Source organism: Aplysia californica, unplaced genomic scaffold, assembly GCF_000002075.1.
Source record: "Aplysia californica isolate F4 #8 unplaced genomic scaffold, AplCal3.0 scaffold00002, whole genome shotgun sequence".
NCBI lineage: Eukaryota > Metazoa > Mollusca > Gastropoda > Aplysiida > Aplysiidae > Aplysia > Aplysia californica.
In genome coordinates, this window is record NW_004797272.1 from 1981938 (window position 1) to 1995878 (window position 13941).

Consider the following 13941-nt stretch of genomic DNA (forward strand, 5'->3'; position numbering starts at 1 on the left):
AGATAGATAGATAGATAGATAGATAGATAGATAGATAGACAGACAGACAGATAGATAGATAGATAGATAGATGGTTTTATATTGACGATTTTTGGTCAATTTATGGTATCTGGACTTTTTACATATCATAATACTCCAATCAGTTGTAAATCTAAAAAGTGCTTACTCTTTGTGTTACAATCATTATCTTTCAGACTTTCTGTCCATGAACTTTCATTTTGCCTGTTATGTAAAAGAATGTCGTTTTTTTCTCAAACCTTCAATTTTTGATGTTTTTTTTTCTCATCTACTTTTTTTCTTTTCTCTTTGATTCCAAAGGTAATTTCAGGGCTTGTTATTCATACCATAACCTAACTTTATACTAGTGGAAAATAAAATCGATGCATTCATAAGAGAGTTACATGGATGAATATGTAATCGAACTCAGAGGCATGAAGGGGTAGGTCAGTTACCTATCTCTAAATTTTTTCCCATTCAAAATATCCAAGATCATAACTGTACAAAGGTTTGTATTCAATCTATCTATCATGTACCAAATTTGGTAGGTAAATAAAAAATCCTTTTTACTTTTATGAAAGCTGTTTATTTTCAATATGGCGGCCGTTACCATGGTAACCATAGACTTTAAAAAAATTAAAGTTATTATTTAGATATGTTTTCCTATTATACCTCCATGCTATAAGGTTTTACCTCAAAGGTCATAGTTACCGAGATGGGTTTATAAACCAGTCCCCCCCCCCTTTAATCCTTTTGTCTTTGGCATCTTTAAGCCTGAAACGATTAAAGATCGCAGTTAAACAGATCTACTGATACCAGCCGAACTAAAATACTAGAACAGTTCAAATATAGAAGCCTTTTTCACCTGACCTTAGCTTTTCAGGAGATACAGATCTCACCTGACTGAGCTGTCGTGCCTGTTCCGCATCACCTTTCTCCAACAGAGGAGTGAGCAAAAGTGGTCCTGAAGCTTGATCCGCCTCAGCAGCGAACGTTGATGATGTTAGAAAATAGAAATAATATAGCACAATAATGTTTCCAGCGGAGCCGAAACTAAACAGAACCATCTCGAATTTGTCTCACAGTGTATATTTTGCAGCTGTGGCGAAGGAACAGTGAGACCGCTTTGGGTCTAGCTATCCATAAATGTCTGTAGAACAAACCTGTAACGATAGGAAATAATGGTGCGTGCTGCGGGAAACCAGTAGTTGACAACGCACTACATAAAAAGGACACAAATGTTGGAATTTTTACTGACCATGTTTTGTTTATATCCTCTAAATTTACCAAGGTAATTAAACGTGTTTAAATATAAAGTTCTTAATCTATTATTACGTATACGATAAAGAGTAAATTATCATTAATTATAGTTGTAGATATTTTATGCCGCCATCGACACAGTTTAGATAACGTAGGAAGCGGGCTGTTTGACTCCGCCTGTCAGGGCTATCCAGGGCTGAGAGGGATACAGTGTCCCTGCCGACAGACGGAGATACTCGACAAACATTCCTCATTCACAGAAATCGAACTCAAGTCTTCTTCGTGCAACAGCGAAGTGCCAAACACTTACACAGGCGCCAGTAACAGGGGGACAACTTTCTTTTCTGCAAATGACTTGTTACCATTTGTTACGGCGATTCTGCATGAACTTTTTTGTGTATGGAAAAGTAGAATGCTTGGACATCTTCCTCAAACAGACACGTATACACATACTCACACAATCGCACACCCGTACACTTGCAATGAATTAGCACATGTGATAAGACCGCTTCCTTTTATCTCATAGACCCTAAGCAAAGCTAAACGGCAACAGAGTATATATAATATCCAAACTGGCTAGAAGCACGGGAGGTAAAGAAATACCTCAGTTTTCGAACGAAATAGAAACACAAATACGAAGAAAATCATTTTAAAACTTTCTAAGCACTGCGATCCCCGAAAATTCTTCAGACTGCATACTTTTCAGAAATACAGACACAACATAACGAGTTTAACAGGTATCGCATCTGCTGTGAATGGCTAAGAAAAATAATAAAGATAGACGTAACGATAAACTGCACATCATTTCAAGCACCCTGCATGGTAAGAGGATTTTTTTCCGAGAAGCCAATACGACGTTTTTGCACAAAAAGGCAAAAACATAGCAAATGTATTCACACAAAAAAACCCAACAAAAAGGAACCAACAACAAATAAATATAACGAATAGTCTGGTAAAATCGCAGAACAAACGGAAGAAGTCGGAAAATAACTCCTCATGGGAACATGTTTATCCGTCTGAAGAAGCACTTACACTAATAGTAGAAGTAGTAAACTAATTCTCGTTGAGGTGGGTTTTTTCGCGTCTCCTTTACTTTTTTTTACTTCTTTTTTTCTGTTCTTTTTTCTGATACTTGATAAAACCGAAGATCCGATCGAAGACGTAGTAAAAAAAAAAAAGCAACCCTAGTCGGAGAACCCCAAGCTCCTGAGATCCCTAGCTGTTACAACGTAAGTCGATCTGTGAGCAGCTCGCCGTGGAAACGTAATTACCTGATCCGCTGCTCACCGCCCTCCAACCCCCCCCCCACCACACACACACCAAAACCACCACCCTCCCCCCATCCACCACCCCGATCCCATCCTCGGCTGTCTATAACCATTCATGTGCCCTCACATCCTCTAACCGAATCTAACGTCTCTTTCCCTCTCTTACCGTGGCATCTCCCGATCGTCTCACCAGTTTCCTGCAGAGAAAAGACGGGGACTTAAACAGGCCTAAAAGAGACGAGAGATGAGACTGTAGAAGAATATCAAGATAGACTGATAAAGAGATAGACAGACAGACGCAGAGACAAAGAGATAGGTTGTGGTGCACTAGTTGTAGTGCTCTAGTTGTAGTACAGTGGTTGTAGTGCAGTGGTTGTAGTGCTCTAGTTGTAGTACAGTGGTTGTAGTGCAGTGGTTGTAGTGCTCTAGTTGTAGTACAGTGGTTGTAGTGCAGTGGTTGTAGTGTACTAGTTGTAGTGCAGTGGTTGTAGTGCAGTGGTTGTAGTGTACTAGTTGTAGTGCAGTGGTTGTAGTGCAGTGGTTGTAGTGCTCTAGTTGTAGTACAGTGGTTGTAGTGCAGTGGTTGTAGTGTACTAGTTGTAGTGCAGTGGTTGTTGAGTACTAGTGTAATGCAGTGACTGTAGTGCAATGGTTGTAGTGCAGAGTGGTTGTAGTGCATGTACGAGCGCAGTGGTTGTAGTGGACTAGTACGTTGGGTTTTAGGGTAACGCACCTTGGGGCGGCTCTTTCCTTCAACTGGAAGACTGCTTCCGGAAATAATTCAAACTATTAAAAAGAATCTTCTTCGCAAAGATCCTACTTAGGAAAAGTTAGATCTATATTAGAAGAGTCTGAATTAAATTTCAAAAAAAATTTAAAACAGTGTAACAAATGCACAAATCCAAACAGGACCAGTAACTTGCGAGCCCATCAAATTTTCCTGCTTTGGGGCCCATTAAAATTGCCCCCACCCTCTTTTTCTCCCTTGCTATCAAATTCGTTTCAGAAATTGTAACACACGTTTAAAAGACAGAAGGACTATTATAATATTACCACAATAAGGCTCCCTTATTTCACGACTTATCGCAAGCAGGTTGTTACAGGGTTCTACATGTCGGTCTTACTTCTGTAGGCTCCCTATTTTTCTGTCTGTCTTTTTTTTCTTGTTTCGTTATCTCGAACTTAGTGGGAAAAATATATTATTAATGTATCTTGCATAGACGTCGAGACAAGTATGATTTAAAAAGTTACAGGGGAAATTAGCCAGAAAATGGTCACCAAAATTTGTACTTGCTGAATACTCGTACTCGTCTTATAAAATAATATGGTTTTGGATTAAAGTATTTTTTGTGAATTTATCCTTTGATAGTTGGAGAAGGTTTTCTTGCATACAGAAAATAAATTCAATAAAATGCGCTCAGCAGTCGGAAAATTAAGGGGGACGTTACGACTGAGGACTGACGGATCAACTAAAACAATTAGCGGGTTAAAAGGGTGATAAAACCAACGTAATCCAGTTTCCCACAAGCATCTAAGTTAAACCTTACCAAAAGTGGGACGAGAAAGGAGACAGAGAAGCCCAGTATATTCCATATATTGGGAAATGCGTCTTTCAGTTCTCTGTGCAATGTCTGAAGAGAATAAATACGTGATTCAGGTTGTTATTTTCTTTCGCTTCTCTCCTGGTTGCTCACACTCGAAATGCCTTAACTCAAATATGATCTTTGCTACGGGCAGGACGAAGATTTTGTCTAGGTCTTTTTTTTTTGCGTTTAAACTGTATCATTAACAGGAGTTGGGGATGTCAAGTTCCTTTCGAAATGTATTTGCTAAGCAACAAGTTAGTGAATGATTCCCTTTGATATTTTTGTAGCAAAATATTAATGACCGTACTTCCTGGAGGCTGGTGTTGGCTGATATCTTGTTCATGACAGCAAGTACACGCACACTTCTTCAAAGCTACAGTGTTTGGTATGTGGTGATTTTGTTTAACATAGCTGCATCTGAGAAAAGAAGACGGGTCATGTGAAAAGAGGGCAGTGTTTAAGAGAAGGTTTAGGAAAGCATGCTGGTTATTTTTTAATTAGACTTCTCACATGCGCTTTTCAGTCGCTGATTTCATCGTCGTCGTCGCCGTCGTCGTCGTACCACCACCACCACCACCACCATCATCATCATCATCATCATCATCATCATCATCATCATCATCATCATCATCACAGTTGTTGAAAACGCTAGTCAAAATAGTCCTGGCAATGTTTTAAATTGTATAAATGTTAACCGAACTCGAAAAACAATTTAGAGACAAAAAGGCTCAACGTTTCTCACAACGTTTCGTTAAGTGGGCTTCAACATAAACGAATAAAGGCACTCTAGGGAAAGTGCCGTTCAAGATCAGTAGACAGAGAGCCAGTAATCAGTCCTTTGAGGAGACCAAGCACAAATTAGTGAAATACAAAGATGTAATTCTGGGGTGAAATAAGAAGATTGAAGAATGAACATTATCGAAAGAGACGTGGTAGTAGAAAGCGCAGAAGCAAGTAACAGGTTTACTACAGGCTCCAGGACCGCAGTTAGGCACAAAAGTTCAGTTGAAGTTCAGGAGAAGTCAGTTCCCCGATATACTAATTTACCCATAGAGCGGTTAGGTCGGGGCTGTACTGTTGTGGGATGTTTAATGTGTGTGTGTGTGTGTGTGTGTGTGTGTGTGTGTGTGTGTGTGTGTGTGTGTGTGTAAAAAAAAATATATGGGGGTGGGTGGGGGTGTGGGGGTGTGTGTGTGTGTGTGTGTGTGTGTGTGTGCGTGTGGGCGGGAGTGGGTGGGTGGGTGGAGGAGGGGGGGGGGGGGTCCTGAGTTGCAGTTAAAGAATAATAATCGACCAAGTGAAAGGTGGAGTAGTGGCTTGTATTCTAGCAGTGGAAGTAGCTGATTGATGAGGTTAGGTCTAACGAGCGAGCGAGCTTTGGAGTTTGTAGGTGAATGAGTGAGCAGGTGAGTATGAGTGCGCGTGAGTGTGAGAGAGAGAGAGAGAGAGAGAGAGAGAGAGAGAGAGAGAGAGAGAGAGAGAGAGAGAGAGTGGTGTTTCTTTATTATGAAGGGGTGGAATTATCAGTTTTCTTTAAATCAGAGCAATAAAGCAATAGAGCTGGGAGATAGAATTAGCGTTGACTAGAACCCCAACATATTGTAAAGGCCAAGCGTACTAGTAGCGTGCCAGTTGACGTATGAATTCACAGTGAACCTCGCATCTCTTGGAAAAGAGATGGTATCTATGGATTTTTTTCCTATTTATTTCACCAATATACTTCGCACTCATCAAACAGGGAAGAGGGCCCCCGCACACAACACCAATTGCAGCATGTGTTCCAGACACGTTAAATGCTTGGTTCTGTTTCGTGGGGGTAAGGATGAGTGAAAGAAAACATGCGAACGGACTGCAGGAACTGGTTAGGAAAAGTGAACATGCCTTTTCATGTACACTAAGTAGCTTACACTACAAGCAGCTCTAATTCAGTTTCTTCAAAACTATGCTCTCATCAATACACATCGTTCCAGAAAGCTAGACCTAGCAAAATGTGGCTCTTCAGCAACAAGGAGAGGGAATCAAGGAATGGCGATGGGTCTCATTAAAAGTATTGAGAAATGCCCTAGCGTCTCACACAACTTCTCTCAGCCCAGCCAACCGTACCTACCCGGGGTGGTCCCTGTTTTCACGGACACAGCTCTGGCAAAAAGCGGGATATTGGGGCCAGCAAACCAAAACCCTTCCTCCTAATGGGATAGAACAGCAGACTGGATATAAATAGGTATGGCTAAAAAAAATGTTGTCCGTCCTTCGCATATGAAGAAGACCATGACTTCACAAATTGGTCTGTTGACAGTGACAGTGGGTCCGGAGATGGCTGATTAGGCATATCCGGGCTCGGAAGGTTCGTCCACAATGTGGGCACGTATAGTCAGCAGTTGGACTTGTGGTGGAGGCAGGTCTAGACTTGCGAACGTTGCGTTTTTGTTTGGCCTCGGCGATTTGCTTGGCTTCTGCCGCATTGACTCCCTTCGTTAGCTTGAAGCGCCACGCGGGTCGAGTCGTCACAGGATTCCAAGTTCCTTTAGAGAGACTTTGGGGCAGTCCTTGAAAGGTTTTTTTCTTCCCTCCAACTGAGAGCTTGCCATGGAGCAGCTCTCCATACATCACCTGCTTGGACAACCGGCTGTCCGCCATTCTGATCACGTGGCCGGCCCATCAGGCTCACGTTTTGTGGAGGATGGTGTAGATGCTGGGGGTTCCGGCTCGCTCTAAAACAGCAGTGTCTGGGGCTTTGTCCTGCCATTGGATGCGGAGGATTTTACGAAGACAGCTCAGGTGGAATCGATTGAGCTGCTTAGCGTGTCTGTTGTAGACGGTCCATGTCTCACTGGTGTAGAAAAGAATTGAAAGGACCACTGCTCGGTAGACCTTCAGCTTTGTGGAGAGGCTGAGTCCTCTGCGCTCCCAGACATTCTTGCGAAGCCTCCCAAAGGAGGCGCTGGCCTTGGCAACTCTGGTGTTAATTTCAGCATCTATATGTACGGCACGTGAAAGTCTGCTGCCTAGGCAGGTAAAGTGGTCAGCTGCCTGGGGTTTCTGTCCCTTCACCATGATTTGTGGCACAGTGCATGGTTGTCCGGGGGCTGATTGGTACATGACTTCGGTTTTCTTGGTGAGGCCGAAGTTGTCACAGGCGAAGGGAAACAGTTCATTTCCTTTTGCATACACTCCTCTGTACTAACGTTGAGTGCACAGTCATCGGCGAAGAGAAGTTCCCTGATGACTGTTTCTTTCACCTTGGTAACGGCCTAGAAGCGCCTGATGTAGAACAGCCTGCCGTCAGTTCTGTACCTGATACGGATGCCATCTTCACTGCTGTGGAAGGCATCTGTTAGCATGGCGGAGAATACCATGCTGAAAAGAGTTGGGGCAAGGACGCACCCTTGTTTAACGCCGTTGGCCACAGGGAAGGTGTCTGACTCATCTCCGTCCTCTAACACCGTCACCATCCTATCATCGTGAAGCTGTCTAACGATGGTGATGAATTTACTTGGGTATCCATATTTCTCCATGATCCGCCACAGTCCATCTCTGCTGACAGTGTCGAAGGCCTTCGTTGGCTTAAGAAAATACAGGAGATAACACACCGATGTGTGGTAGACGCTATCATGCTCACTGATACACCCCCATTTTTCCTTGACTGGGTGTCTAATCTGCCTAATACCCATGCTTCTGTTATCATGACATCTTCTGCGGCTCAGAGGGAACCATACAGTTTGAGAATGTGTGCAAGGATGGATCGAGCAGAATTGTTTTCTGCGGTGGGCCGTTTAGTAAAAGCACAATGCCCCGGACGGGACCGCACGATCACAGAGCAGTTAGGTTTTTCCGACCCATGCAACCCCCCATATCCTCTTATCCCAGGCATGGCATCTTCATAAGGTGGACACAGGCAGTCCACAAACACCCCGGTACTCAATGACATGACAAAAAGAACACAATTTCATTTGAGCTCGGACGTCGCCTCGTTAAACACATTCCCGCGTCTGGCAGTGCAATCACTGGGCTGCTCCGAGCGACAAGTCAGCTACAGTGGTTACACGCAGATATAGAATTGTAACAGGAAGTAACAGCTCTCAGCGTGAGAACGGAGCCGATTACAGCTCTCCACATAAAAAAATCTCAACCTCTTGCAACACAACATTTGTGATCTAAGGAATAGGACAACACAAGTCCTCGAAGTACTGAGGGACAAGCAGATTTGTATTTTGCCCTCCATCAAGTAACCGTAAATAAAAATAAGGACCACAAAGGATGCACCAGTTATGCCTGTTCATGCAAAGGATGCCGCGGTGTTATCAGTTACCTGCAAAATTTCCGGGAACACAGCACCAATACAACCACTTGAAACACCCATGGATAGTCACCATTTGCCACGAGGAACCAAAAGAGCAAATTAAAAAAACCCCAAAACAACAACATTACAACACTTATAAAATAACACAACCTTCACACCCAGTGACACCGACATTTTTATCCCATCAGGCAATCGATACCAATTAAGATGACTGGATACACGACTATACAGACGGCTCAGCGTTCAAAGGTACAACCGAAGCCGGATATTATGGAATACTTATTCAATAGCTAGATGTACGTTCCAATGAGATCTCTGCAGCCTTTTGAGAGAATGTAGCAGCTATTATTCAGAAATGATGGCAATGGTAACTGGACTGTACCATCTCCACACAGTTTTTGACACTCATCCTGACAAAACATAGAGTGTTGTGATTTTCACTGACAACATTTACGCCGTTCGGCGCTCATAGGAAGTCACGCCCCTCCCCCCAAAGACACACACACACAAGCACACACGTCGATACCTGTCTCTAATAACCCAAACACTCCAGGGGCCATATCAGATCCCCAAAGCTTCCAGCACACGTAAGTGCAGAATACCAAAAACAATCCCTGTCTTCCCACTAATCACGTTTCAAACCAGAAATTTCCCAAGAGACATTTGTTTTTGATAGTCTTGTGGATAGGAAATGACGACTGTAAAATCATTTTTTTTGGCTGTCTGTATCTGTTGCCGATTTGCGAACTAAGGGTTGTCTTCTACTATATTATACTATTTTCAGTTTTGTTCCCACAACTCTTCGGTCACACACCGCACAACAAAACGATCTGAGAGGATATTGCTGTGCTTTACACGATGATATTTTGATCCATGCAGGACCGGCTGGAGCCATGATTGAAGGATTTAACAACTGCCCCTGAACATTTTTCTTCATCAAAAATCATAATTGTAAGGTTAAAACTTTAAAAATTCACCAAGGTGACTTTTTGTTAACAAGAGTTTTGTTAACCAGAGCTTTGATATCTCTGGCATATTCAGGAACTCCCATTTCTCTCGGCTCACATTAAAGATTCAACCATTTCCGGATCTGCTCACAATAAATATCCCCCTATACTCAACAGCCCAGAGGGACGATTTGTGTGAACAGTAGTATGATCGATATTTACTGACCTTTCCGATAACGACACGAGCCGTGAGGTCAGAGGGGCACTTCACTGCCTTAACCAAGTCAATGCCATCTTAGAGTAAGATGTAACACTGTGAAATCCTGACCAGGATGAAATGAGCTTGCTCTTTATGCTTGAGACACACTTTACATCATTTAGAAGGCGGGTCAGTGATAGAAGAAGTGAAAAGATAATAAGACCTTGCAAAACAGTGATACCATTCAGCTATCTGCACCATATTTTAGTGCTTTTCGTGTACACGAAGACGGGGAGAGTCGGTGACAAGTGTGCACTTTATGGGTACAAGTCAGACAAGTGGAGTATCAGCATAGAATTTTTTGCTGAGCAAATTTTGATGTTGTTGATCCAAAGGAAGGCGGAACGAGCATCAATCTGTTCCTTTTGCGTTCATGTTAAGAATTTGTTATGTAGCCACTACGGGAGAACCCACCCCCCAAAAACAACAACAAAAAAACAACTAAAAAAAAAGACAACAAAAAACAACAAAACATAAATAAAAAAAATAAAAAAATAACTACATTAAAAAATACTAATATATTTTAATAAAAGAAGAAAAGAAATAAAAATATATAAACTTAAATTAAAAAGAGAAGAAAATTTAACACCCCCCCCCCCCCCCAAAAAAAAAATAAATTCAAAGAATAAATAAATATATAAACAAACAAAATAAATGAAAGAAACCGAACGTTCTTCTGATTATAGACAACATGCCCATCCCTGAAAGAATAGATGCAAAGAGGAATTTCGTGCAAAGTGCCTTCCCCAATGACACAACGCCTGAAACGAGTGAGGCTAAAACCCCCAAAACCCGCAATGCCACTAGGATAGCGACACCTCGCTGCAAATTTTTTCTTACATGTTTCGATATAAAGTTGAAGAACAGCCGATTAAAATCTTTTAGACCGCACAAGGAGCTTGTTGTCGACTAATCTTTTAATACTCTCGTTAGAAGTCAATGTTTTTATTTAACCTCTTCGGACAAATACACCATTTCTTTCTTAAAAACTGCACTTGCTTTAATTTTACTTTGCGTGAACGAGCTCTACATTTTCTCATAAAGACGAATTAACAATAGTAGGGGGAAGAAGGACGAGTGCCTGCTTCACAAACCATATTATTTCACGGCCTCTACTTTGGCTACTCACCTGTGAATAGCTTGCTCCCCGCGAGAGAGATCCGTTTGGCACTAGCCTTATCAACAATTATTTCTTCATTGGCAGGGTCCACTGAAGAGGAAGAAGTAAATGAGGGCAAGATTACCACTGCACAGGACAAAAAATAGCAAAGGTAGCTGTGAGATGGTTTGTTTAGTGTATCCACTGGTCCATGAAATTGAAACAAACATGGACTGGGGTAGGAATACGAATTTGTCAAGTAGAAACTATAGGCAGAGAAACCCACAAGAATCCCATACAGTGCAACTTCTTTTCTACTTTCAGTTTTTCTATTGTAGCGTCTACCTTAACGAATTCCCCCAAGACTCACTGCTTACTTATTCCCGCGTTTCCCTTTTGCCGCATTTGGCTCCAGACTCAGCCTTTTTCATCTATCCACCATCTCTCCATTCCTCAGTCACAACAAAACCTAACAAAACATATTCACACATACGCGCACTTATTCACAACCACACACAAACACACACGCACACACACGCACACAGACAGACACAGACGCGCAGGCGCACACACACACATACGCATAGGCGCATGCGTGCACACTCACACACGTACACCTACAAACACAACCGAATCCCTGATCACAATCCTCCACCCTGAAACTCCCCCCCAAACCCCCCCCCACCAAAAACAAAACGAAAACAACACCAACAACAAATCAACAAACCTCCCCCACCCACCCCAAAAACAGGGGAAATGAAAACATTAGGCAAAAGAATATCTACCCTTTTTTCCTATTACTTTTTTATATTTTCTTTATTGTTTCAAAATATCTTATCACTAATAATGTTCTTATGTATTTTTCAACTTAACTGACGTCGTGTCCTCATCCAAAGTTTTCGTGCTGAATCCTCGTGGCATCTTGGTATCTATCGTCTTTTCATCTTTCAACGTACTCAAAGTTTTACCCCACCTTACGCACCGCACCTTACAAGTTCGTCTTTGAGCAATTCTCTAAAAAAATCGCTTCTTTAGAATTTTTCCTTTCTTCCTATCTCTTTCTCTCTCTCTCCCCCTCTCCCTCCCCTCTCCCTCCCCCGCCTCTCTCTGTATCACTTCCTCTGGAACACAATTTTCCCCAAAGCCAGTCTGTTCGGATCAGTGTCGTAATCATTTCTAATCGTCTCCCTTTTTTAACGTAAACGCACAAACGTCAAAGACCTGAAGTTCCATCTCCCTTGTGTGTTCTATTCTTTTAAATCCAAGCTGCCACGTAGCAGCACCCCTCTCCCCTTTCCCTCTCCCCTTTCCCTCTCTCTTTTCTGAAGAAGAAAATAGTTTTTTCCCTTCTTGTTCAGTCACAAAGGGGCGTTATTGTACTTTGGGTAATCGCTTTACGAAGAACAGCGTGCCCCGTCTCCTAAATGAGCCACATGGTAACTTGCAAGGCACATAACTATTACTGATCAACTAGATAGGGTCTTAACTGTAAGGACATAGAACACTTATATTTTATTTTTCAGTGTTTGCACTCTCTCTAGTGAGACCTATCAGAACAAAGAGCTTTTGGTATTGTGGTGTTGCAAGCACGACGCAACACCAATATCCTATTACAGTGAAGGCAAGAGGTAAACGGATTAACTTAGTCTTAACCAACATTCTAAGCTTTCAAAATGGCGTAGACTTGCAAAGCAAATTACAAGCAATTTAAACTTACCCACCTAACTCTTAGTTCCCAAAAGCATCGCTAGTTCATTTAAACTTCGATAAGTGTCGTCGCGTTTTCCAAATGGCAAACTTCAGCGACTGCCACTGTGAACGTTGTGGCCATGGGACATTGCTTTGTTTGGTCTTGGTAAGTGTTTTACCCCGCTCGCAACTACCTTCGGTCAGATAACCGCGCGGGGCACATTAAACATTTTCAGTTTGGTAGGCATTTTGAATTTTGTCCAGCTGGGGGCTGAAGCCTACTCTGATTGATTTTAGGACCACCACGGGATCCTTAACGTGCGCAACTTACACACGAGACCTCTGAGATTTTTAGCCTTTATCCGAGAAGGCTAGGTGTTCGATCTTATCTATCATAAGATGAGTGGTGTGGCTGAAAGACAGCAGTAAGAAGCAGCCAAGGAGTAGCAGTAGAAAGGCGGCAGAAAGAGTCAGGAGCCCAGAAGAAGAGGCAAAGGGGATGGGGAGGGGGCAGAATATGGAGACGAAGACAGACGACAGAACATGGTTAGAGAGCAGAAGGAGAGGCGAACCCCCCTGATATTGCTTGAAAACGAGGCCCTGAGCAGATGGCTGCAAGTAGCTTGGAAACATAATAGAAACTGGTGGTTCCGTTTGGGAAAATTGTTATGGCGATGGCAACTACATAAGGTAATATTACTTCAGGTAACTGGTGCACTCTTTGCAAAAGGAACAAAACTTTAGTGAACAGGAGTATGTAAGCTCTCAAAGTTTCCCTGGCATTTTTTCTAAAGGAAATGAGGCCATCTAAAATTCCCCTCCAAAGATTTTTTTTAATTATACTTTAGATAGTTCCTCTCTTGTGTCATGTTTTACCTATTTCTTGGCACCTGCCGCTAGCTTTATCTACAATGTTGTTCTAGGCCTTCTCTAATTCCTTTGAACGGTAGGAATTCCACCTCAGCTCATTTCTAGTTACATTTGTTATTGATTTTCTTAATCATTTTCTGACTAAGTAAATGCTAGATCTACGGTACATGTTTCTTCTTCCCGGGCATATTTTGGAAATGTAAAGCAAAAACGTGTACGATGGGACATGCCGGTAATGCAAGGCATTTATGGATTACAATCTATGAAATTCGTCTCAGTTGAGCATGTATCAGTTTCGTCTCTCACGCGCGCTCATATGACCTTATGCAGTTGCGAGCGCGTCACCCCTCCCCCCAAAAAACCAACAAAAAAAACCCAACAACACTGTTTCGTGCCTCTGTATACTCATCATCATTCCTCGTTAATGAGCACACTCTCTTTTGTTACCCCCAGCCCTCTGAAACGGAACGCAGGGACGAATAATTATAAGCACAAAGAACTCACGTGCGCGGTATAATTTGCTATTGAAACTAATATGCGTTCCATCCATTACCACCTTTTCTGTGCCATTTCCTTCTCTATCTCTCGTTGCAGTTTCTCTGTGGAAACAAAACCAAGCTGTCTTAGATCCCAAATATATTTCAAGCATCCATTGATGAAAGTGTG

The 13941-nt window shown here is 42.3% G+C and overlaps 2 protein-coding genes across 6 annotated transcripts in view; both read right to left on the minus strand.

The window, feature by feature from the left end:
- LOC101857373 (probable serine carboxypeptidase CPVL) overlaps window positions 1-11173 on the minus strand; it is a 25188-nt gene extending 14015 nt beyond the window's left edge. Inside the window, exons 1-3 of one of the 5 annotated variants that reach the window (XM_035973431.1) lie at window positions 11094-11173; window positions 10747-10827; window positions 897-1160 (exon numbers count right to left, since the gene is read on the minus strand). In XM_035973431.1, coding sequence (XP_035829324.1) covers window positions 897-1064 — 168 coding nt within the window. In that variant the 5' untranslated portion in view covers window positions 1065-1160; window positions 10747-10827; window positions 11094-11173. The other 4 variants (XM_005089004.3, XM_035973410.1, XM_035973447.1 and 1 more) reach the window with 4 other exon arrangements.
- LOC106014210 lies at window positions 6776-7210 on the minus strand. Its single transcript, XM_013091429.1, has one exon. It carries the CDS (start codon window positions 7208-7210, stop codon window positions 6776-6778), a length of 435 nt encoding a protein of 144 aa, XP_012946883.1.
- Window positions 11174-13941: the final 2768 nt, after the last annotated feature.